At 37.9% G+C, this 27,108-nt stretch overlaps 1 protein-coding gene across 2 annotated transcripts; it reads right to left on the bottom strand.

The window, feature by feature from the left end:
- Window positions 1-3,701: 3,701 nt before the first annotated feature.
- On the bottom strand, window positions 3,702-26,907 carry INTS13 (integrator complex subunit 13). Of its 2 annotated transcripts, XM_049822322.1 has the most exons (18): window positions 26,536-26,907; window positions 24,919-25,150; window positions 23,397-23,471; window positions 22,427-22,629; window positions 22,080-22,160; window positions 20,189-20,279; window positions 17,208-17,336; window positions 17,045-17,068; window positions 15,469-15,553; window positions 12,718-12,807; window positions 11,704-11,793; window positions 10,051-10,229; window positions 9,086-9,256; window positions 8,542-8,696; window positions 7,311-7,541; window positions 6,054-6,193; window positions 5,246-5,381; window positions 3,702-4,411 (listed from the first exon to the last, which is right to left on the bottom strand). In XM_049822322.1, exons 2-18 carry the CDS (start codon window positions 25,141-25,143, stop codon window positions 4,372-4,374), a joined length of 2,145 nt encoding a protein of 714 aa, XP_049678279.1. In that variant the 5' UTR covers window positions 25,144-25,150; window positions 26,536-26,907; the 3' UTR covers window positions 3,702-4,371. The 2 variants fall into 2 exon arrangements, with proteins under 2 accessions (XP_049678279.1, XP_049678280.1); XM_049822323.1 differs by lacking the exon at window positions 17,045-17,068.
- Window positions 26,908-27,108: the final 201 nt, after the last annotated feature.

Raw genomic sequence — 27,108 nt, 5'->3', positions numbered from 1 at the left:
CTCCGCAATTAGGAAGACTGCATCTGCCTTACTAAGCAGTCTTTGTGTCACTGCTGGGGTGGTTCTAATAATACTGGTTTACTTGTTTTGCAAGTATCACAGGAAGGTTCCTGGATCGCAGTCTGTGATGTTTCAGAGAAACTCCCAGTTGAGCCGTGCTGATGTGGAACTGGATGTCCTGAAACCTCGCAAAGCCCCTGTACATGAGTGCAGGGCTTCACCTTCACCTCAGTTATGGATACCACCTTCAGTATTACCTGCCTCCCAAGAGCAGTATTCTAGGTCAATAGGACTGCCTCACATCACACCATCTTTCCAGCCGCCAAAATACCAATTCCCTCCCTGTTACCAAGAGGGTATGACTACCCAGAATGACCAGGGCAATATCCACAGACTTAAGGTAAGATCTTTTAAATGATTTTAAGAGCAAATCTACAAAAAGACAATTTGTACTAGAATGTACTATCCTTATTACTGAGAAAAAAGTCATAAGCAGTTAGCGATTTTATAATTTTTCAATTTAAAAATCAAACATACTTAAGAGAAAATGTATACCAAGCTGATGCTGGTGAGAATGAGGAGTCACAGCCAGTAAAACTAACTCCATTGACTCTCTGATTCATAAATACACATTTTACATAGAAGGGGCAGAACTGACAGAAGGACCATCACAAAACATGTTTCCATTGAAATTTAAGGCACTACAACCCTTGAGTCTCTATGTCATCTTGGAACTTTAAATTAGTATTTTTAAAAAATGCATCCAGTAATTGTCCCTCTCTCATAGATGACTGTCTCTCTCCTCAATCGTTCAAAACTTTTAGTGTTTCTATTAAATACATTATATGTAGCATTTATAAAGGCAACAGTAGCTACTTAACATGAAACTCTTCCTGTTAGGTAATTGTGTAATGTACTTTTAAAAATACATTTTAAAGTTACAGGCTTGCTTTCTTACAGTAAAACTGTCTCTCGTCTGCTTCCACCCATGACAGTTCAAGGACCATAGGGAAGAAAATGTGTAAAAGTTTCTAAAAACTTTTCAAATATTTTTAAATCCTTTCAGTTTAATAGATTAACATATACAAAATTTAATCCATAACCTAATTATGGATTAAACTACTTAATCCATAACTTGCAATTTTAATCTGTAAACTGGTTTAGAACTGAGAAAACCTTCCTTGAACCTGAAAGCGGAGTGTGAAATAGGACTAAAGTACCACCAGTACCACCATATAGAAAGAAAAGGAGATACATAAAGAACACCCTTTCCAGAACTGCCACAGGACTTTACTGGAGAAGGTAGATCGCCAAAGAGCTTCAGACCACTGACATTCCAACTCAGGCGATAGTTTCTTTAAGCTGTCTAGGAACACGAACTCACAGGGTAAGTCTCCTGTCACAGTGTGCTCCTGCTGACACAGTACGTAGTGGCCACCTATTGTTGTGATGAACTCTGACAGAGCAGGAGGTATAGAAGCCACCCTGTATACACTGCAGCCCAACCACCACAAACACTGCTCTAGCACAGTGAGCAGACACTAGAGAGCAGTGAGCTAGCCAAAGAATAGTTTTTGCCAGCTAAAGAACACAGGCACAAATATACAACTCCTACCATAAGGAAACTAGGCAGAACTGGATCCAGTTTGGGAGCAGGCTGCTGACCAGTCCAAAGGGAATCCAGCCCAGGGACAGATCTGGGGATGATCCACAACCAGGAGGTGAGAACAGCTCTCCAGTGGTCCAATTTTATGTTGTAGTGCAGGTTAATGTTTGCAAACAACCAGATGCCAGCATGACATACCAAGGCAGGTCCCTGCAGCCTCTGCTGGCTTGCCTTCCCTCCAAACTTAAGATTCACACCACCTGGCAATCCCAACACCAGTACAGCTCAACCAGTAGTCATGGCATAGAAAGAGAATTTGAACAGCTCACTAGCCACAAGTGTACCAAGAGCTACAGGACCAAAGTATTTGAACAGATTAAACTATATTTGTGTGTACATTGTACATGTACAATCCACCTCTAGTTACAACATACTTGTGGGAGCAGATGAACAACATGAACTAGTCAGCTGCACATATGAAAATGTTGCTAACACGTAGGGTTTTTTGGGACAGCAGTTGCTCTGTGAATATGACAGTAGTGACAGGATTTAGATCTTCTTGCATGAACAAGTAGCACTTGTCTGGGTTTACAGTGTTAAATAACTTTTGTATAAATACAAATTCCTCTAGGTGACTACCTCAATGTTTTCCAGAAGCCATCCAGCTATAAACCAGCTCTAAAGTTTGATGTAAAAGTCAACAAAGCAGCAGTAATTCGCTGTAGTCAATAGTCTAGACATAGAATTGGTAAAATATAAATCTAAAGGATTACTGCAGGAAACATCAGCCCTTGTAGCATCTTATGTCTCAGTAAGACTCTTCAAGTACTTAGAATACAGGCCCACAGTCAACCACCTTGGAGAATCAGGCCCTGTTCATTTAATCACTTAAAAGTCTTACCTGGCAGATGTTCCAAAAGTGGAAGAGGTAGTTAGTAAACAAGCTAAACAAATACATCTTTTAATAGCAGGTACAGAATTTTTCTTTTCCTCTAATTAAATATTTAATTGCTGCACATATTTAAGGACTGCAGCTGAATATTAATGGCACATCAGGAGATGCAATACACGCAATTCCCCCAAGGCACAGGGTACGCTTTTCAGTTATACATCTCTAGACTAGCAACAAATTGCAGAAAGCTGACATTTACATGCTCCCTCGTTTCAAGACTTTAAAATTCCTTTAGTAAACAAGAGAAATATCCAGACTGATATGCAGTACAATCTCATTTAAAAAAACAAACAACAAAATCAGAAACTCATAAGAAACAATAATTCCATGGTAGTTTTCTCCATCACAACATTTCAAATAGGATATCAAGAGATGTGGTGATGCAGGACACCCTATCTTTAATTAAGTAGTGAAAATAAAAGTCTTTGGAATTTAGGATCTCCAAAAATTACACATTGAGTCTGTAAAAGCTACATAAGTTTTAGAATATGATAAAAAATATTATCACACAAGTACTCTTTAATCACTCTGTAAAAATGGTTCTAAAATCATTTAACAGAAAACACATCTGCATCACAGTGGCTAAATAATCACCTTGAAACTATATGTGGTACTTTAACACAGCTGAAGAAAGGACTCAGCTACCAACGTAAGTAAAGAATACTTGCTTCAGATGCTTGTCTTCAGATCTAGTCATCATGAACTATGGTATATTAATTTAGTTTTAGAAAAGCTCACAAAGATGTGTCTTAAATCAACTTAAACTATAACATACCAAATCCATGAGACCTTCAGTTGCTTGTACAAGCTAGAATAAGGTAACAGATGTAGATCAGAGGAAGGCTGACATACATGTAGATCTTAGCTATTCATCTTTCCTTAGCCCGCTCAAGTTGACCCATTTGAAAGCCAACCCCAAATCTTACAAAGGATTAGATCACAGACATGGGGTGACAGTTTTCCTGTTTGAGAATTCTACTCTCCATTCAGAGAAAAAAAGGCTCTTAAAGATAATGAAGACAGATCATCCACTTTGTTATTTCACGGCTATTAATATTGAGAACAAGTCTCCCCATGACGTTAAAAAAAGCTTAGACCTAAAACCACAGCTATCTTAGAGGGCATATTTCATCAAAAAAATAATTTAATGATTAGCAAAAATTTTATTTTACTTTTGCTTAAAAACAAAGATTTAACTCCAGCACAACAACCTGAAAAGCTTTGCTTTCTAAAGATAATTTCTAGTCAATTTTTAAAAGTCCTTAAACCAACAATTTTTATCTGTAAAACCACTCACTCTCCCACCCCTTAGTTGAAAACCAAGACTGGCATTTTCTCAGCTCAGTGACTAGGTACTCAGTGTGCAGTCTTTTCCATAATTCTGGACTCCTGAGGAAGTTTCATATAAATAAAAGTATTCATGAACCAAAGTTAACAATATTATCAGTTAGTTATCAATTACTTGATTTTTTTTTTTTTAATCAGTCTTGCTGATTTTGAAATATTAAACAATAGTTACGGGAAAGGACTTAAAACTCTAACATATTTGATTACTTGATTTAGTCCACAGCAGTACAGGTTTTCTTCATCCTAAAAACATGACTAAAGTACTTCAGAACAGCTCCTATTTGGACACTATTCATTTAATGTGATATGCGGATTTCGTATTTCATAGCAAAAATAAGAATAGAAAAATGTAAAACCCGATCAAAACAGAGCTACACAATTGTACTGAAAGGGTACCAATATCTATTCCAGCATTAAATATTTTTGCAATTCAGCCAAGTTTTGTCCGAAGAAACAGAATTAATCATCACTGCCGGCCTGCTTTTCCATTTTCCGTTGTTTCCATTCTGAAATGCAAGACAACAATTGTTATTGGAAATACAATTAACAGATTAAGAAAACAAATCAGACAAATATTTTTAATAAATATTTTTTACTTCACTAGCCATCCTGTTTCTCCTGTCCCCAACATACACAATCTTACCTCCTCTTAATATTTCTTTAAACAGCAATCAGTACATAAAGGAAAGGTTTCTGCAAAGAAATGTTCCAGCAACAACTGCAAAAAGCTATCCATTATCAACCTCACCAAAAGACAAAAGTCCATATTCATGTGACTACAAAGTACCTATTCCTAAAATCTGAGCTTTAGCAGTTTGTTTCAAGGTCTTCATTTTCACCCTTCTTACACTGATCATTAACTACCGTCATCTTATTTACGTAAGAGGAGGTTGGTTTGGTTTTTCAGTATTTTTTGGCAGAACATGGACTACTATCAACTTCATTACAGCACAGCATAAGATTCAACCACTCTATTATTGACAATATTTTTATATTACCCATTCCTGTGGAAGCTAAAGCAAGCAACAGACTGGCACAACAAATCTCAACTTAGCTACCATTTAACCCCCTGAAGTTTAAGAGTTTTGCTGCAATGGCAATCACTAAGGCACAGGGAAGACCATTTATCAGCATTCAGCCTTACTCAGCACAGATGCAAACAGCTGAAAAGCAAACACTACTGTAGTTCTCCATCAATACTGAAAGGAATGTATTTATAAATTTTAGTCCTCAAAAAAGTCAGTTGTCTTTTTAATGCTGTAACTGAAGTATTGCTCTGTACTGCATATTGACCACTGCTAAGATATTTGTAGTGATGCTACTGATTAACTGATACAAACCCATTTTCTTCTTTCAGATGTTGATATAGCTCAGCTTTATTGTTGACAGAGTTCAAACGACCAATAAATTCTTGGTGTTTCCTAGAGTTGGCAGTATTAATCCTGTTGCTCCATAAAGACAGCAAGGACATTGGCCCTAAAATTGCAAGTAAAACGAGTCTAAGTGATTTAATTTCTGAATTCTTAAACATTACATCATTATAAAAGCTCAGAAGAAATTACAGACTATGGTAGTAGAACATATTAAAACCACTAATATTAACCAACCTTATAACAGAGGCTAAATAAACACAAAATATGCAGAGTGATAACAGCTGAGTAGTTGCTTCATATGAGATTGACTTTGCTTCAAATGCAGAATCTGAACATCAGCTCAGCCATTGCGACAGTTGGTAATAGCTCACACCAAGGAAAAGAAGTCAGTGAGAACTGCCCGTTCCGACAACTGTACTTCTTAGGCATGTTTGTATTTATTAGTCAGCAGGAGACAGTGATTTCTGATACCTGTCCTTAAATAGCATTTCTGACATAGTAGCTCAAAGAGCACCAGCAGAAATTTGTCCAAGCCCCTGTCAGCACAACAAATGCCTATGAGCAGGCCCACACAACATCCTGGTAGCTCTTTTTACATAGATCTGTTGAGGTTAACATTAATTATCAAGAATTTCTCAACACTGAGTGTTTAATTAAAAATGATCCTCACTGACTTAGCTTTAACTCCAAGAAGATTCACCTCATTACTTTAGAAAATACAGACTGATACAACAGCTATCTTTAAAAGAAATAATCTGTTGCAATTCTGGTTTACCTTTTGCCTTTTCAACTGTGGGCATTTCATCCATTGTAATAAGAGGCTTTTTGTTGGGTGGCTCAGGAGAATCAGGGGAATCTTTGATAACTTCAGCTTCTGCTAGTTCTTCTTTTTCACGATCCAAAATACCTTTTAACCTTTTTGAGAGGGAAGGAAAACAGTGAAGCAACATATGCTAGAGCAGCACATATGATTCTTGACACCATTCATGTGAAAAACAATAGGGAACACTAGCCAAATAATCCTCTAGATAAAGCCTTAAGTAAAGGGAAGGATCTTAGAATATAATTTCACTTAAGTTAGTTAGCAGTATTTATATGGTAGTTGTTGAGACAGCTGATCATTCTGAATTTTAAAAAGACTAAGTAACAATATACAAAGATACGACACGATTTTCTAGTATCTCTTCTACACGAATTCAGACCTATTCTATATCAAGTCCCTTTTATCTCAGTCCCCATTTTTACTCCACATGTGAAAGTAAAAGCAATTGTAGGAATCGATTTGATCATACATAGAAAGGCATGAAAGGTCATCAGCATGGTGACAATAATGTAGGTGAAAAGGTCCTCCTACCCTAAATGATCATAGCATGCACAAAACACATGCAAAATAAGATTACTACCATGTGGGGTTTTTGATTTCTTTAGAATAGTTTGAAAGACGGAAAACAGAAGAGACTGACAGATGCTTACCACTTAGACAAGTTACAATAACAACATGAATTATAAACAGTAGATATACAGACAATCAATCCTGACGTTTGACTAAAGAGAAGAGCCAAACCTATCTGGATTGTTTATCTACCTGAACACTAAACTATCTACAGCTCAAGAGAAAATAACTGCCTATCTTGAGTTTTTAGCCATGCTTTATTATTTCTGTAAAGCAGTTTAACATCTAGTAGGTGGTGTGGTTACGATAAAATGCAACAGCAGCAACTCCTCAAGCTGCAAAGCCCTGCTAAGTGGTCAACAACTTGTCCAAGAACCATACTGCTTGTAAAATATGTTAATTTGAAAAGTCCAATAAGCAGTTACCATAATAATGTAATGCCCATTTCCCAAGCTTGGTAATGATGACTGATACAAAAAACCTGGGCATCCGCACTCACTAGTACTAAGTCAAGGTTACAAGCATGAACACATCAAATTGAAACTTGCAACTGTTTCACCAAAATTTCTCTCCCTTTTGAAGCAGGGCAGGACAAAAATTATTATGCTACAGAGTTTTATTTCACTTTAGAAAATTTACCTTTCTGATTCTTGCCATGGCTTATCTGATTCATAGTCTTTGCCCAACTTCTCTGACTTGTCTTCTTTGTCTTCTCTCTTTCTACCTCGTTTCTTGCGCTCCTCTTCTTCTGGAGGTTTGCTTCTGCAAGCCATCAAACATTCTAAAACTCGCTGGTGTTTATCAGAGTTGTTTATGTGTGCTCGTACAAGGGTCTCCAATTCATTCCACATGATCCGGTACTGTTCATCTCTAAGCAAGGCCAGAAAAAATATTTTATATACAGGATTACCTAGATGATTAAACCACTGAATAAATTAAGGTTAAAAAACCCAGACCTTAAGAAACAAAAATAACCCCAAAACAAAGATTAACCCCAAACAGATTCTCTGTCCTCTTGTACTGGAGGTCTGTCCACCTGGGATCACTCTATCCTTGAAACCCCATTACATGTAACATTTCCCAGTTAATATCCTGAGTTAAGTTTAAACTGAAACAGACCGTGTCCACTGAAATAAAATTCTTAACTTCCACAAGATCTCACTACCAAAAGTCACTTCTGAATCCTCTCAGGTGTTTGCTAACCATGCAGTGTCAGGATATGCAGAGGGCCACACATGTACCGACATGCAAATTAATTACCATTTAATTCTTTGGATAAAAAAAAATTAGAAAGAATTGTACCATGCTACTGTAAATAACTTCCAGTCATGTGGGCAGATCTTCCATAGCTGGATTTCTTTTCAGCCAATTATTAGAAATACAATGCACACATCACAATGACTGAGATAATAGGATATTCTATGCTTGTTTTAAAGGACTAGCCCGTATTTCAAATAACTGTTTCAAAAGGATTTGACTGTTCTAATATAACCCAATTTTAAAGCACTGTTCACTTATAATATGCTTAAGTTTTCCTTTATATTAATTTGAAATTATTCCACTTTCCCTGCCCTAACTTGTATCAATCTCTTACTTTTCTTGATAACTATCTTTGCTTTCATATTTTTTTTTCAGATACTCACAATTCTTTGGTAATAAAATGATATCTCTTTTTTTCCTAACATACAGCAATATCAGCACTGTGATAGCTCCTAAGTGATGCAGGCAAAGCATTTGTTTTGCATATATACAGCATTGAGTTTACTACACATTACCTTTGGCCAAATTTTAAAAATTTGGTATGAAAACAATGTAAACATAATATTTCTGAGAAAAGTCCAGCATCAACAAAAAGAGATATGCATGTAACCTTTTAGGACCCTTTCCTCTGGTACCAACTGTTGAAATTGGCAGTGGATCATTTTTCCTCTCCATGTCTACCAAATTGTATATTGTTTTTTGACAATTCAGAACATCCTCATCAGTCATTGCTTCTTTTACAATCACACTGGCTAATGGCACTACCTGCAAGACAAAACAAAAGTCAACAAGAAAATCTGTGTATGTTGCAGAAGAGAAAGAGGAAGAAGAAAGAAATCAAAGACAATGGAACAACACACAACAAACACACCCCCTCTTATTCTCAGTTTTGTAATAACTCTGAGCAGGTATAAGCAGATGCACATTTTCTTTACCCAGCAGCACTGTAGCTGTCAGGTTCAAATGTTCTGCCCTATTTAGATGGCATTCCAATAACCTATTGACATTAAATACAGAGTACTTCATTGAAAATAAAGCTGAATATAAACTGATTTTGTGGCAAGTGATTTACTATAGAGTTAATATTTCATCAAGTGGCAAGGTGACATTTCATCTAGAACAGAATAAAAGGGTACAGACCCCAGGTTACTTACAGCTTGCATGTTGAAGATGGTAGTCTGAGAAATAATCATAGGCCAGTAACGAGTATGTTTCTCTAACTGATCTTTTGCACGTTCCAATGGAATTTCAAGACTTCCATCAATCTTATATCTGGGCTCTAGAAAAGGAGTTAATCGGTTTTCCCTCATAAATTCACCAAAATCCTAATGATAACCAAACAAGATACAATTAGGCATTTCTCTAAAAAAGTAACTTTCACTGAAGGGGCAAAACAGCAGAGTCTTGCTTATCACTGTGTATCATCCCCACTGCTAAACTTGACTCTAATAACCAGAGCGCTGTTTCTAGCTTTCAGATATACATTATTTCGGGCGAGCACAAAAATAGTTATATAAAAATATGGGTTAAAAACTGATGCAAGGGTTTTTTATGAGGCTGCCTTCTGGATCTGCAAGGTATTTCATGTATGGTAAGAGTTTTATTATGTTTTTCTGTAAGCCACTACTACTTGTTTACAACAGATAGAAAGGATGTGTTAAAAAAAAAAGGAAGAAACCAAAATGAATACCAGCTGATTGTCTGTTCCACATCCAGGGCTCAAAGCTGACATCTTTTCTATTTATTGTACAAGCCATTCACATGCAATCTATCCTTCTGACAATAAGGAGGCTATAGTCCTATGTGTATCCAGCCCACAGAAAAAACTTGCCAAGAAAAATGTTATTCTAGAATCAGAACAAATTTTAAATACTCATAGTGCATAAGGAGGCAAGTCCTTCCTTGCCACAGAAAGGATTCTATGAAGCCGGCATAACAATAAGCAGATGTACTACTTTGTACTAAATGTGTATCAGTAGTACAAAGAAAAACAGTTTGACCATGCAATCCACTCCAGCTCTCCAGAAAATGTACCAGCATTTCCTTTAGACATCTGTTGCACTACATCTCTGAGATAAGCAGCAACTTAAGAAAAAAAAGCTAAAAAAAAGCATCTTACTGTAATCCGGTAGTCAGTGACTCTTCCACCACACCCTTCGCTAATTGATGGGGGATCTTCTAGAATTGATCGTGAGCTGCTTAATACATGCAGAAAAATTTCTCCTCCATGGCTGCTGAGCATGTGACTAATTACTTTAGAGCCAGACTTGCGTGGCTGTTCCAACAGAACAGAACGACCTGTTGGGAATAAGATCAGTTTCATTAGTTACTGTGTGCTGCAATTTTAAATTAAAAACTACATATACACAACACAGGTTTGTACCTAGCCAGTAAGACTCTGAATCCATTAAAATTGTGTTTTCACCTAGCTGAACAAGAAACAGCTATCTCCTTTGAGTATTTACACTGTGTGTTTACATAGACCAGTGTCATAAGCTCTTGAATTTTACACAGAAAGATCAAAAAGCCTCTCTTCTGGACCAACCAACCACGTTCTCTGTAAGACATTATTCTTAGGAAAAATATGTATTTGTAAAACGGTATATTGTGTAAGGGCAGCTTGCTGTTTTTAATTATTACAGATTACGTTGTATACTAAAATTATTTGGCACTACTGTAGAAACTCCCTCATTAAAAGCAACTTCTATAAAAATAACAAAACAACATACTGGAGTATATAGGTATGAATTGATATTATTTGTTAATGCTTAAAATGGATACCAGTTTTCAGACAGAAAAATAAACCTGCCTTTGTCTTATTTCCAGTAAAATACACTAAGCATAAAAGGATGCATTCTCCAAGTAAGTTGTTTGTTACAAGGAAGCAAAAATAGAAGATCAGAAGAGACTGGTTATCTGAAATATGCTATTAATTTTGGTGCTAACCATTTTTATTAATCCAAGTACTTTTCCAGTACGGAATCTTTAGAGAAAAACACAAAAATATAGTGTTTAATAAAACAGCTGCACATTTAGACACTGAAATGACTCGACTGAAGAAAACCCCATTAAAAGGATATTTGTAATGCAATTTTGTTTGCATAGTGTAAAAAAAGAAACACATGTAATTAACATTGACTACATATTACTTGTTTGGAAAAACAGCTTTGGGTTACCTTTTTAACATGTATTTAAAAGGCAACCTCTTACAGCAAGATTATTCACAGCAATGGGCAAGATCTTACAGATAAGCAAAAGAGAACTAAATCTAACCTACTGTTTGACTGATTCCAGTACACATAGATATTTCTGCTTCAATTGACCAGCTTAGTTGGTAATAACAGTTAAAAGCTTTCTGAGGCTGCCCAGCATCTGCTAAAAATCAGGCATAGACAAAAGTTGCTAATATTTTGCAATAGTCAGGGTAAGCACTGTGATCAAGTGCACTATCACCTGCTGAAATCAGTGTTTCCTGCTAAACAGCATAAAGTGAAAAGTATTCTATGTTTGGATTCAGAAAAGAACTACCAGAATTCAACACTTGCTCCTTCTTTACATCTTTCCTCCCATCTTCAAGTTTCAAAACACATTCCATTTGCCTTTGAGTATATTTAACAACTTTCTTCTTTTATTTATTCAACATGTTAAAATAAACTTGACATTTTTACAGTATATAAACATTTCTTGCTATACAAGACAAAATGTGGTAAGTGCTGTATTCACAATATTAACAATTAAAATGTTAAATAATTAGCCAAGGATACAAATTTACCATTAAGGAGAAAGTTAGTAAGGCATGAAGAAGGTCTGCTATTTACATCTACTGGTGAGATTCTGTATGCTCCAGTGCAGTAGTGTAATTCTGAAAAATAAATGAGTAGAAAAGTTGAGTGTACTACCACATACAGAAAATACATCCCACAAAATAAAAGAAAGGAAGAGGAGGCTATTCCACAATCAGCAGAACTAAAACGTCTAGCTGTCTCCTGATCTTAAAGTCTGCTCCTTTCACCACCTCCTTGCAATCATTCCAGTACCCTCAACTCTGAAAGCCTAATACATTCCCAAGCCCTATTTCCAGCAGGACCTCCAGTTCTTCAACTCCTGAATTACTTCATTGTAGAGTCAGCATCCTCTTATTTCTCTTATCTATATTTTTGACCTGCTAGCTCAAAGAGTCCACATATCTTGCTGATAAGTCTACACGATGTATGAGCTAAATGGCTGGGTGGTTCCTGTGTTACCCCAATTCTTCCCCATCTTTCTCTCCCTTACTCAGATTTGAAGGTTAATATAGAGGAACTAGTCTACGGATAGTATCATTGCATAAATTTCCTTACAAAGCTTTTTACTTAGCACTCTAAAGATTACACTAAAGGTACTACTTTGATCCCACCCCCAAACCAAAAATAAAACAAAAAAAGATTCAATGTCTCAAATCTGCTATGTTAAAAAACCACCGCTGTGGATCTGACCAGATATACTTGGCCCTGCGGGAGGGGCAAATCATTACTGAACACTGTAGAGGAGATTGAAAAAAGCCACCAAGAAAAGCATTACTACCTCTCTCACCTCTTACGCAAACAACTCATTAGCCAAGATCACGAGAGCATCGTATGACCATTAGTAAAGCACGATACAGTCAGCAGCAAGGTTTATAGACCAAAAGGTAAAACCAGCATTAACAAGAAGCAAATTACCTCCTTGTTCAGTTTCTTACCAGTGTACAGAGAGAACAGTGTTCAACACAAATTATATCAGTTTTGTAAGATACCATGTTACCTACCTACACTATTTGTTCGAGGAGTACACCATTTTAATGTTACAGTTTCTTTAAATGTGCCTTCTCTGCTATTGCCACCTATATGATTATCACCTGCAATATAAAGTCAGAAAAAGTGTGTGATCAACCATATTTTCTTTATTACAGCAAAAAACATCTAAATTTTTAAGGTACAAAATATTTATAACATAAGCATATACAAAATGCAATCTAATTTTAAGAAGTTAGGTATCTAACTTAAGCCAAAAATGTTATTAGCAGTGGCAGCTGAAAAAAATAACCTTTTAAAATCAGCAGCCATTGCATATATTTTAAAAACCAATTTAGCAAACAAAATACTGCAGCTCCAGAGTATGTTCCATAGGTTTGATTCAAGATTTAGAAAATTATATATATGTTTTATCTATAGCAGGCAATTTTTTTCTTCTAAAATGCCTAGGACTTTAAGGAACTATCTTTTTTAGTTTTCCACACAGAAATCAGAACCCTTAACAAATGCTAGAGCTGACAATTTCTTGTACATATTATGTCCTAAAGTCAAAACTGAAACTGATCTAAGGGCACATTTGACAAGTTGGACTTTTTGGGGAAAGTAGTATTTGGTCTCATCATCCCGTGTCTTTGCTATGTCAGATTCAATCTGAACATCTCTGAACACATTTTACTGGCTGTAGATGTTTTATCATTAAAATACTTTTGTAAATCATCTCAGTGGTAACTGGTCTGGCAAAAACCACCTGAAGGCCTTAAAGCAGACATTATCAATACTCCTTAATACACTAAACTATGTCTCTACTAGTGAGTTTTGTGATTCTTCATGATCTTGGACTCATCTCAGGAAAGAATTAACTGAGTTTTGCATGAAGTTTCATAATTACAGTAGCATAGTCACTTAATATGCTCAAACCCACAATAATTGGGAGGAATGAGACACATACATCAACATGCAACATTGTATATAGTATGTTAGGGTTTAGTCTAATCTTTCACATACCAAGTTTTCTTTTATTTCATAACAAAGACATTTACTCACAAAAGGTTTGATTTGCTTATTAATCATGCAGGCAACTTGCAAAAGTTTGGGGTTTTTTTTCAGTTAAAATAACCAGAATCATTTTGGAAAGTCTCGGAATATCTAAAGGGAAAACTTACTTAATATAAAAATCCTCTAGCAACATTTCACAGAAATAAGATCAATGTAACTGAATTCCTACTTTCCTAGCACCAGAGCCATTACAGCTGAAAGATTTATGTAAAAACAAATAAAAGAAACTGAAATTTACAGGAACGAAGAAGAGACTTTTTCCTCTCAAAGTTCCGATGGAAAAAATCTGAAGAGGAACTGCAGTCCAAGTTTGCTTTTAGCTTTTACTAGCAGACTTATTCCTTGAGCCAATAGGTATTACAAAACTATTTCTGAGCCCTCACAATAAAGTGTTATGCTTTCAACATGGTAACACAAGTTCAGGTGAGTCAGAGTTCATTACTGTAACATCCTATTCTTTTTCCACAATCTTTAATCATACACTCCACTAAAATATGCAGCACAGGACTTTTAGATGATAACAAGAAGTTACCTCCCTTTCCTCAAAGTAACGGTAACCCCCTTAAGAGAAAAAAAGCACAAACTGCCTAAAATGGCTACCTTACAGGCCATACAATTTCAAACTTCAGAAAAGAAATACCCGCTCTTTGTTAAATAGCTCTGACATAACTAACTCATTTGTTAAATTCTTCGCTGCTTAGAAGTCAAACCATGATCAACTTTCTAATATGCTTTAAAACTATATAATATAGTTTTGGATAGTAAAACAAGTATCTACAGCCTGTATCTAAATACATGTATTCTACAGACACAGTAAATCAGACTAAGCTTTTAATGATATTGAGTCATATAACAAATTACAGTCAATGCAGTAAGAGAAAACAGAGCATATACAAGCCTTTAAAAGCTTCAGATGAGACTTCAGCACTGAAAAGGCATACAGTCTACGTATTCCATAACACACTGGCACAGGCTGAAGGTGTTTCCACTGCTTGGCTTTGCTTTTAATTCTACCAATACAGAATTTTTAGCCTGACTTATTAACAAAATTTTACATCACGTACTGTTTCCTGAACAAAACAGTTTTGCACAAGGCTTGCTGTTGTGTTTTTCTAACCTTAGTTATTAAAAATTCACCTCAGAGGAATACTAGGTAATAATTCCAAATTTACAGAAAGGATACTAGGTATTTAAAATACAAGAAAGCTCAAAAGCCAAGTAACAGTTGTCTTTTCCAAAGCAGTTACTGTTATAAACAGGCCTATGGGATATAAGTGATGTCAACTATTATTACTTGACAGATTAAAAGTTCAATTGTGCAAGGAATAATTTTCCACAAATACCCACAAGAGGCACTTTCTTTTTTAAAATCACTGCACACCTGGTCTCTTATCTACTTTTTATATTTCAGTAGGAAGTTGACATGTCCCTCAAATCTCATACAAATATCCTGAACATATGTGAAACCTTGTCTGTTGAATTTGACCTGTTTTTTCATCGTTATATCCTTATTACTATATTAAAATATGCCAGTAATGAGTAAAACACCAATGCCAACATTACAAATCAAATTCTAAGGTTGAAAAGAATAACTGAAAATATGCTAATCATGCCTGAAATTTACATCAATTTGAAGCTTGCAATCTTTCTTTGTGAATACTTCTAGGAGGCTGATCAAAAGCCACTTTCAGAGGACTATTTCTACTTACCACTCTTTAAAAAGTCAACGTGTGCCTCTTTGTGATGAAGAAGCTCCACATCATAGTTGGCTGATGTGTTAGCATGTTGTTCTTCCTTTAAAAGAGAAAGGTAGAAAGAATAAACATAATGCTTTCTGCTAGAGGTCACTGTTTTCATAAATGAATGATTCTACATTTACCTTTCACTCCAGAAGAAAACAAAAAGTCTTCAAAGTGCATCAGACAACAATGGGATTGCAATGTTGAGGAAACTGTTTGCTCTCTGACCTGTTTAAAGATGCAGCCTTCTGCTTTTCCTCTTTTTTCCTTTTTTGAAACCCTATGGTTTCCCCTTTATACAAATGTCATGACAGGGTACATAGTGTAAAATACAGCTAAAAAATAGGCTTAACTACTTTTAAGTTAGTGAAGTTAAGGAATCTTACAACATATCGAATACCACCAGCAGTTACAACTTACTGAGCAGCAACAACTGGTCACTGCAGAATAGATTGGCAATTACTTTTCACAACTAAAAACCTCAAGAATCCAAACCAAAAAACTTGAACTTATCATCATTTCCTGGCACTTAACATACATAGAAGTGAACTTGCAGCTGCAAGTTTAAAATTAAAAAAATGGATGTTTTTAAAGAGAACACTGCATCTTTAAACAGCTGCAGAGGACTAGCAAAAACAGAACAGTAACCTTGGTAATTTATTCCAAGTTAAAAAAAAAAAGAAAAAAGAAAAAACCACAGAGAACCCAACATAGTCTATTACTATAAGGACAAAGGCAGAAGGGAGAGGCATACCAGCAGCACACAGGTCAGAAAGTTACAGACAAGGTATTTGCAAACTTAAGTCACATTTATGCCATGACCCATGTCAAAGTTTCATTAAAGCTGTGAAAATAATTTTTAATTTCATGTTTTAACTTACAAAATCCATACAATACTGTTAGTTTTCAATGATGCAAGTAATGATTGACAGTATTAGAACTTGATGAATTTTTTAAATCAGGAAAGTTTATCTGTCCCTGCCCTTTTTGTTTGTTTAAATACTGACACTTCCATTTCAATTGTCTCTTGCTGCCTGATCAGAAAAATCATTGTAAACTTAATACTTGAAATTCTTTGTTGCACTGATTTCCCTCCCAGTAGCAATGAAAAAAAATAGGGACAATCAACTTTGAGCAGATGATGTTTAATTTAGTATCTTTCTTAACTAGACATATCCCCTGTCTCCCTGTTTCTTTTTTATGGATCTTCGAACTGGAAAACCTACTGGAAGATCTTTAGTCAAAAATCAACTATTAGTTACAAACACCTTTATGTTGGGTGGGCATGATAATGAAACAGAGGAAAAAGAGACTCACTATGCCACTATAATGCACAAGGGTCAAGAATATCTAAACACAACTAGAAAAAGACAAAAGAATCACAGACAAAGTAATCTGAGGTAAATAAGATTGTATTTATATAAAATAATGCAAACAGAACTGAAATAACACTTGTATTGCTACATCAAAAATTGAGATTCAGCAATACAACATTTTGTTCTGTGATCCTTCTTTACTTTTTTTTCCCCTTCTTTATTTTACTAACCTGGTCACAGACATTGAATGTGGGCTAATAAAAAAAAACAAAACAGAAAATATGATATGGAGAGAAAAACAATGTAAAAATTCAATTAAAATAAACATTAAAAGTTTTCAAACAAATTTAGAAGTGATGCAGCTAGTTAACACAAAGCTATAGACAATTTTACCTTCATCGGAATGTTAGTTATTGTGGTTGAAGCCAGATCAAAGTGCTGTTGTACTAAAACATTCAGTTTTGTAGCCAGATGCCGTCCCGCACGGACACTGTGCACTTCACTGGTTAAAACTGGTGAAAGCTAAAATAAATTGACAGAGTATATAGTATCAACGGATTAGGCTCTAGTATCATGTAACAGTATTATTCATTTGAAACACTAAAATAAATACATTTATACTATTAAATTCAACTAGAGGGAAAAACTGCTGCCCAAAAACCCCACACCACAGGAAACTAAGGAGGAAGAAGCAAAGATTTTTTCTCATTCAGAATTTTTCAGGTGTATTGGGTTTGCATGGCAAGGTTTTGGTAGCAGAGGGGCTACAGGGGTGGCTTCTGTGAGAAGCTGCTAGAATCTTCCCCTATGTCCGACAGAGCCGATGCCAGCCGGCACCAAGAGGGACCCACCGCTGGCCAAGGCTGAGCCCATCAGCGATGGTGGTAGTGCCTCTGGGAGAACAGATTTAAGAAGGGGAAAAAAAGTTGCTACGGCACAGAAACGGCAGCCGGAGAGAGGAGTGAGAACATGTAAGAGAAACAACCCTGCAGACCCCCAGGTCAGTGCAGAAGGAGGGGGAGGAGATGCTCCAGGCACCGGAGCAGAGATTCCCCTGCAGCCCACGGGGAAGACCCTGGTGAGGCAGGCTGTCCCCCTGCAGCCCAGGGTGGTCCACGATGGAGCAGATCTCCACCTGTGGCCCGTGGAGGACCCCACGCCGGAGCTGGTGGGTGCCCAAAGGAGGCTGTGACCCTGTGGGAAGCCCATGCTGGAGCAGGCTCCTGGCAGGACCTGCAGACCCAGAGAGAAGAGCCCACGCTGGAGCAGTTTTGCTGGCAGGACTTGTAACCCTGCAGGGGACCCACGCTGGCGCAGTCTGTGCCTGAAGGACTGCAGCCCATGGAAGGGACACATGCTGGAGCAGTTCGTGAACTGCAGCCCGTGGGAAGGACTCACAGAGAAGTTTGTGGAGGACTGTCTCCCGTGGGAGAGACCCCATGCTGGAGTAGGGGAAGAGTGTGAGGAGCCCTGCCCCTGAGGAGGAATTTGCAGCAGAGACAATGTGATGAACTGACCATAACCCCCATTCCCCATCCCCCTACACCAGTGGGAAGAGGAGGTAGAGAAAAATTGGGAGTGAATTGAGCCCAGGAAGAAGGTAGGTGTGGAGGCAAGGTGTTTTAAGATTTGGTTTAATTTCTTACTACCTTACTCTGGTTGAGTGGCAATAAATTAATTTTCCCTAAGTCGAGTCTGTTTTGCCCATGACAGTAATTGCTTGAGTGATCTCTCCCTGTCCTTATCTCAACCCATGAGCCTTTTGTTATATTTTTCTCTCCCCTATCCAGGTGAAGAGGGGGAGTGATAGAGCAGCTGCATGGTGTTTAGTTGCTGGCTGGGATTAAACCACAATGTCAGGTTACACCAGCTGTTATAGTTGCAGTTGCTACAAATTGTCAAAAAAATTACAAGTGTGCTGAAAAACTTGAGTCATTAATTGTTAACAAGAAGAATGAGTACCACAACATGGGGAAGAAATCCTCTTAATAGCAGCTTGGGGCCTAGTTTTTCACTCTTTTACCACCTGCTGAGTAACAGGAACAAAGTAATTTTTATATACCTACCTCTAAGTTCGTCATATACACACAAGGGAAACAAGCACAAGCGATAAGATGCATTTGATTTTTCCCTAGCCAACAAAGACATTGGTTTTAGACTTTTTGGAGGGAAAAAACCCAAACAACAAAAAACCCCAGTGATGAAGATGACTGTATTACAGATGAACATAGTAGTCAATTTATTCTCTTCTGTTCACATTTTATTTTTTTTACCACAACTACAAAAGAGTTTTGTAGAAAAGAATCTCAGGAAGGTAGCTGTTATAGTCCTTTTTATTTATGAAATAATGTGCAGGACTAGATGCCTTTCATGTTAAGAGCAAGACTTTTTTCTTGTGTCTTATCTCTTACAGACAGCACATTAAAATACTGAGCAGACTGATGAAGAGCAGAATATATTACAAAATATTTCATATGTACTTCGTTTCAAACAACCACCATTAAGCATACAAGTTCACAGAGCACACATGCTTTTGTTACTGAACAACCGAGATGTTAATATATAGAATAATTTCTAATACGCATCCTTTCACCTTTTTGTAAAATAATCTTTAAAAGTACCTGTAGGTCACTTCAATTATTTGATGAACTTCAAGCATATTCTACATTCCCACAATATATTATCCTTTCACTTGGGAGCAGATATGCTTTCCAATGCTTTTCATTAAAAAGGCATTCTGTTTGCTAACACTGGAACAACAGAATTTATCCACAAAAGCTCATTTTGGTTTCATGAGAAAACCATTCAACCAAAAGGCTAAAAATGCTAACACATTTAGCCTGGCTAACATGGAACACACAGTGCTCAACAATATCCACATCGTTCAGTAACAGATATTAAGGAAAACAGGGCTTGCACTAGCTAGCAGCTTATGCTTGAATAGCAGGAAAGTTACTCAACTAACCTATTCAACACACCAAGTAGTGGATGGTTTTCCACTAGATTCCTAAATGTGCATTTCCTTCTCAAAAAAGCCATCAAACCCAAGACTATCATTCTATGGCATTAACAGGCTTACTTCCTAAAAAAATGAATTATGAATTATTAATGCAAAAAATATAAGTAAGGAAATGAAAAAAAGGGGATACCATATATGCACAAAGACTACAAAACAAGAAAACAAAGCATACGCTTTAGACAGCAATATGCAGGCTGTCAACTTTTCAAAGAATTATCACCTGTACTTTTTCCTACACCTTACCAGAGACCAGAGGCTCAAAATGTTATTGCCAAATATTTAACTTGCACTGCCTATTTCGAGTCTGACATGGTTCCTAGTCCTTGGATAAATTTTCTCATTTTAAGCTCCTTACCTCTTTTTTAGGACGATCTGAAACAAGGCTGTCTTCACCAACTGGGTAAGTGTGGATTAAGACCAATTCACATTTCTGAATCTGCATTAGACTTAAAAATAAAAACATTCCATTTAGCCTACAGCGTGGCAGACTATCTCCTAGAAATTACATCAGTTCTCCCAAGATTCACCTGATTTCCAGAACACAGAATCATAAAGATGTATTACAACATACTGTTTCTGAAAGCTTTCTGTAGAAACTAGGTTACATTACTTTCAAAAGCACATACTTCAAAATAAGTATCAGAATTAAAAAAAGTGTAACATTTCTAGCTCTTCAGATGCTATAGCACTGCGTTTCATTTTGGACATATCAATGGAATAGATCCTTAACTGGTGTAATCTGTTCAGTTCCATTCAACTGAAAATTGACACTACAGAGGATTTATGTCTCCAAGCATGTGCGCAGGTATTAATAAGGGGATTCCAGTGAACATGAAAACAACTACCCAAATAGCATGCTTATCTCCTAATGCAGCTGGAAATACGTAGAGATCAAGACATTGTTCCACATGTCTACCTACAGGAATGAGACTACTTTTCCGTCTTTACAGTGGACTTAGAACCTGATTCCCTGGGGCAGTATCCTGTACATATATATATATATATATATATGAAACTGCAATTGCAGCAGGTAAATATAGGAGACTCCTCTTCTGCTATTTAAGTGCCTAAGGAGCAACCATGAACAGGATCTCAACCTACTATACACTTTACAAGGGAATACACAGTCCTGGGCCAAACAGTTCAGTGTTTAATTAGACAAAACATATGGTGAAAAGATGACTTCTCAGAGGAGGTGCACCCTCTATTTCAAGAGATTCCTTTATCTTAAGGGAAGTGTCAGGCAACACAATAATTTAGAAATTAGATCTAGATTCAAAGAAGTTAGCTATTTTAGTTGAAGAAAGCTGAATGTAAAATTAATGCAGCGTTATCACAATAAAAATGTATCAGATGAATTACTGCTTACAAATATCAGTATATAAGAAGGCACAGTTACATGTCTCATTTTGGAGCAAGATGCAGAAGGTAGCAACCTGAAGAAACACTGTCCTATGAAGATAAAGGATGATACTGAAAAGCTAATGATTATACACCAGCTCCAAATCAACAATATCATGATTTAGCACCTTTGTCCTGGTTTCAGCTGGGATAGAGTTAATTATCTTCCTAGTAGCTGGTACAGTGCTATGTTTTGGGTTCAGTATGAGAAGAATGTTAACAACACACTGATGTTTTCAGTTGTTGCTAAGGAGCATTTATACCAAGTCAAGGATTTTTCAGCTTCCCATGCTCAACCAGCAAGAAGGCTGGAGGGGCACAAGAAGCTGGGAGGGGACACAGCCAGGACAGCTGACCCAAACTGGCCAGAGTGTATTCCATACCATCATGCCCAGTATACGAACTGTAGGGAGTGGGGCTGGGAGAATCACTGCTCAGGGACTAACTGGGCATCGGTCAGCAGGTGGTGAGCAATTGCATTCTGCATCATTTGTATATTCCAATCCTTTTATTATTGCTATTGTCATTTTATTAGTGTTATCATTATTAGTTTCTTTTCTGTTCTATTAAACTGTCTTATCTCAACCCACAAGTTTTACTTTTTTTCCCCCAATTCTCTCCTCCATCCTACTGGGGGGATGGTGGGAGGGGAGTGAGTGAGCAGCCGCGTGGTGCTTAGCTGCTGGGTCAGGCTAAACCACAGCAACCTTCTATTTCACACAGGCACCCATTCTAACAGTTCATTAGAATAAGTTTTAAGTGACAAAAATACATCCATATTTCATAGAGGATATAGCAGGCACACACAGAGTAAGAGAAACTACATTTGTAAAATGTATACTCACTGATCTGAATTAGCTGCAAGCTTGTTATGCTCATGAATGGTTTCCTGAACACAATCCTCAAGCATCCGAACATGACTGTCACTAGAAAGAAATTTTATATTTGTTTTTTATGCAGGATATTCAATCCTCCTATTCAAAGCAACATGCCACTAAATGCTCTCCTATTTCAAGTGGGAAATTTTTGGGTTGTAACTGTAACAGGCCTCCATAAAGGCCAGAAATGGTCTAACAAAAAACACAAAAAAGCTAGCTACTTAGGGCACTAATTACTGACAATCAATGAAAGACTTCTAAAAATGTATAAAATAACTTTTTTTTAAGTGGTAGAAGCACATTATCATACTTGCCTTTTTGCATTAGTAATACAGATTATTCTCCCTCTGTTTCCAACTCGTTCTGCATTCTCCATGAGCATGGTTCGAGCCTCATGCTGGTATTCTGTTATTTTGCAGAGTGCTTCTACTGCTGCAACCAGACCATGAAGTATGCTGCAGCACTCTGGATCTGCCCGAGGATTAGGTGGCCCAACAGCTGCTAATGCTGCCATCAACTAGTTAGAAAGAAATTATTGAAAGCTACTTTCCAGCCGTCTGTTAAAATGATCGGTTAAGAGAAAAGTAATCTTTGTAACTTATTTTACATGCAAATTAATATTGTTGGGAGAAAAGTCAAACAAACCAACTAAAGACCACTATATGTTGCCAGGCTTCTGGAAAACATTTGGCCCTAAATTATCCTTTGCAATTAATTTATTAATTGTTACTAAGCCTTGAGAATATAATATCCTCATTTATTACAGAAAAATACCTGGCTATAATAACAAGTCATTTCCAATACCTGAAAGAAATCCTAACATTACCAGTTGTTATCTGCTTTTATTTTCTGAGAATTTGTGAATTCAGTTCTTCCCCAAAGTAAATTTTTCAGAGGAAACAAAACAAGAGCAAAGACAAGATTTACTTTTTTTTTTAAACACAGTTTATTTGCCTTTCATACAAATGTAAAAAAAAAGCCAAATTTAAAATTTAAGAAGTATCACCAAGTTACAGAAAACATACGTAGATAATTTCTTCATAACATTTATTTTAATATATAACTCTATACTCAAAGCTACTAGATTCTTTTCAAATTATCTAAAGCTGCCTATAGAGTAGTCCAGCTTCACTGGCTACTTCTTAAAATTCTGTTAGGCAATAATTTCAGACCAGATCCACCAACATTTTAATTAAGTGAAGTTATTTCATATTGAACTTGGTAAGAAGCTGCTATTTATTCCACAATTAACTAGACTTACAAAAGAATAGTTACAAAGCGTACCTCCTGCAAGTTCTGATCTTCTTGAGTCCAAGAATTCAAGACATGAGCCCCAGAATCACTCACAATGAAGTTCACCTAAAAGGATCAAAAAACCCACATGTAAGATAACAGCCAATCATACAGACAACAGCCATTATGGCTACTTCCCCAAATCCAAACAAACATGAATTACACCTCTTTCTTCTGATACTCTGGAGATATGTGCGATGACAAGCCAAACTAAAAATAAGACCAAAAAACGCCAAAAAGCATCCACTCCTGATATATTCAGTTACCCCTTTAGTAACATTATGACTAACAACTTCTTACTCTGCACTGCAGGATATTATGAAGTATTTTAATTATCAAGTAATATTTTCAGTAAAATAGCTATAAAATAAATTCTAATACTGCAATATTGCAAATCATTCTCCCAAGACTGTCAAAGTAGGTCACAGGGATAAATATCTAGCAAGATTTAATACACATCACATAGCAAAATATGCTCTAAAGATGACAAAAATGTCAAGAGGAAGCACACCTTCCGTCTCAATTTCAGTTTCTCATACTACACAAACTCCAGTTCAGCCATCTGTTTCAAATCCAGTAAGAATACACTTAATATAATCCCATGATGGGACCGTATATTAAATGCTCCAGAGCTCCAGAGTTTAAACATTCGTTGTCTGAGAACCAGGACACGCAATCCACCACAGTAGTGCAGCTGACATGCATCAAATCACTGAACTACCAGAGGTATTTTTGTTAGTGCCCGGCCTCTGCCTCATCTGCTCTCCGACACAGCCAGTATTCCACCATCACTACTTTGTACCAATATCACTGTCACAAGGTTAACTTTTTTTTTAAGGGTAACTAACCTTTAGGACATTGCACAGTGGTTTCCTCAATAGTCAAAAAAAGATCTTAAAAAACAGGCATTAGTTACTGTAATTTATGATACATTGTTACAGAACCCACCAGGCATTTATTTTTCTAAACAAGGAGCTGTGTGCTGGGAAGTTCTCCCACTTTTTCAAACTGGTAGCTTCAGGGCAATCCTACCTCTTCCTAGAGCCCAGAATTCCTTCAAAGTTGACATCAAGAACCTTATGAAGTGCTACCAAGTGTGTTTAGAAACAAGATTCAATTTGAAACAATACCTCACTCCAGCTTTTGCAAACTTACAGCTCAGGAGAACACAATAATAAATCTGTAAGTTACCTTAAAGCACCTCTCCTGTTTTCCACAGAGTTAGGAAGTGACATTAAGACAATGAAAGGTCCCCAAAATAAATATGTAATGGAATTCAAATACTACTCAAACCAATTTATCCCAAAAATAAATATGTAATGGGATTCAAATACTCCTCAAACCAATTTAAATAGCTATGAAGTATATCAACAGCACAAAGAAATTTTTATATAATAAATTATATTTGACCTTTTAACCTAACCAACAGCTAATTATATCAAAGGACTTCATTAAAATGGGAAAATATCCCTTATACTATCAAGTATCATAAGCAGTATGGCTAAAAACTTACCAGTTTCTTGAAAGGGAAAATATCATACATTATTCTACAGTACTCCATGGATGATTCCACTGAACAGGTCCATAGCGATTTTGATATGGGTGCTAGAGGTATAATTCCTTGGGTCCGATTCTTTACTAACATATCGAATTCAACATGTTGTCTGCAGGATTCTGCCATATATGGGCAGTGATCCACAACGAAAACAGTTTTATGAGACTCAGAAAAGATTTTCATTTTCTTCCTGAAAGAAACAGATATAAAAGTCAGAAAGAAATTGTACAAGGCAAAAAATTGTGTCACAAAATTACTGTGCAATTTACATAGCATAAAATTATCTTACTAGAATATGCAAGTTTTAAAATAACCTCTTACAGTATTCAGATTACATTTTGCATACATTGGCTCCTACAAAACTGTTAAGCTTTTAAAAAAAACTACAAAAAATTCCCATTTTAAGAATCTATTTACATAGAAAGAAATATCCTCTAGAACTCTTACTAGTCTATATATTTAGTATACTAGATTTAAAACCAGAAGAAATCATTTTTTCTCAGAAGAAAAAAATACAGAGAATGTGAAAGTATACTGTTGAAAAGGCAACAAAGATGCACAGTACTACCCTTCCCACTTTTCTAATTAAAAGAAACTTTTAAGAAAAAAAGTACAGAAACTGCTTCCTATTCAAAGCTTATTTCATAAAATAAGCAACATGGAAAAAAAAATATGATTAGGCTATACAGACCTCGAAGTAGCATAAATATTGGACTAAGTGCATTTTCAGCCTTCACTGTTAGGTACATCTTTCTATTTTTCAAAAGACTATTTGCATCTGTACTTTGATCTCTCACTGACAGACATACCAAGTCTGAAATTATAGCGTAAATGTTCCTTATCCAGCAAGACTCATAGGAGCACCCCTTGTATTCTTGCCAACTACGAAGCCCGAGAACACGGCAATGAAGTGTGTTGCATTTTCCCATTTCACATCGATAGACTGGTTTTCCCCCTCCTATAGCATCACTGAAAGAAATACTTTTGAAGCAACTATAACATCAAATCCTTGTGTTAGGGTGGACATCATAACTCGGAGACTCAAACTACCTATGAAAATTAATCTCAGACTAGTGCTCCTCAGACTAAACACTCCTCAAACTTACTCAACTTCTAGACGTTTCCATAACGTTTCTAGTGTAAAAACGAATTTCGTCCACGCAAATGCTGCTGAATTACCCACCGCACAAAGCCGAAAAACATATACGAGCTCGTTTAAAAAACTTAAGTATTGAGATAATGAGGATTTACGCAAGTCAGCCTGCGGGCAGCGTCCCGCTCCGGGCCGGCGGGGGTGGGCGCGGGTTTCGCACCCGTCCTCGGCAGCCCCCGCAGCTGCCGGGGCACGCCACAGCCCACCCCCCCGGCCGGCAGAAGCCGGGGCCGGCCCAGCGCCGGGGGAGAGCCCGCACCCTGTCTTGAGCCTGGCAGAGAGCCTGAGGGGCCGGGGAAGCCGCGCCGGCTCCCGGATGGACGCCCGGCCGCAGAGGACCGGCGGCGCCCGGAGGGAGACGGCGAGGTCGGTCCCCGCCCGCCCGCCCGCAGGCCGGCCGGCGAAGGCGAAGCGTTTCTTACCGGGGCCGGCTCCTCCTCTGATGCAGAAGTCCCGGGCCCGCTCCGCGCCGCGCCCGGGCCCGGCCGCGGGCTCGCTCCGCGGAGGAGGGGTGAGGCCCGCGGGGCGCCCTAGACGGGGCCGGGCGCGGGCGCCTCCGGCCCGGCGACCTCCATGCCCCTCCGCCCGCTTCCTCCGCCGCCGGCTCCGCGGCGAGCGCGGGGCCCAGCTCCTGCCTCCGCGCCCGGCGCCCGCGGGGGTGGGAGAAGCGGCCGAAGCCCCCCCCGCTCCGCCCACCCCTGAGGCCGCGAGACCCCCGCGCGGCCACTTACGCCGCTGGCACAACGGCTCCCCCAGCGCTGGCGGGGGGAGCGCCTCTCCCCTCCTCCCCTCCCCCCCTCACATACACACACAGAGCTTACCCCCGACCCCCCCCCTCCCTCCCAGCGCGGCCGCGGCGGCGCCAGCCACCCGGGCCCCCGGCGGCCGAGCCGGTCTCACTCCCCCGCCATGCCCGCCCCGGTCCCGCCGCTCGCCCCTCACGCCTGGGCGCGGGTCGCCCCGCCCCGCCGTCAGACGCCACGCACGCGCGCGCG

This window comes from Accipiter gentilis, chromosome 18 (genome assembly GCF_929443795.1).
Source record: "Accipiter gentilis chromosome 18, bAccGen1.1, whole genome shotgun sequence".
NCBI lineage: Eukaryota > Metazoa > Chordata > Aves > Accipitriformes > Accipitridae > Astur > Astur gentilis.
Note: the sequence above shows the minus strand (reverse complement) of the source record. Positions and strands in the feature narration are given on the sequence as shown.

Excerpts from the sequence above, each read along its gene's own strand:
- INTS13 (XM_049822322.1), bottom strand. The coding sequence starts at position 25,143 with ATGAAAATCTTTTCTGAGTCTCATAAAACTGTTTTCGTTGTGGATCAC. Across the intron at positions 22,161-22,426 it reads TGTATTACTAATGCAAAAAG|TGACAGTCATGTTCGGATGC; the intron begins GCAAGTATGATA and ends ATTTCTTTCTAG. Across the intron at positions 9,257-10,050 it reads TCACTGACTACCGGATTACA|GATTTTGGTGAATTTATGAG; the intron begins GTAAGATGCTTT and ends GGTTATCATTAG.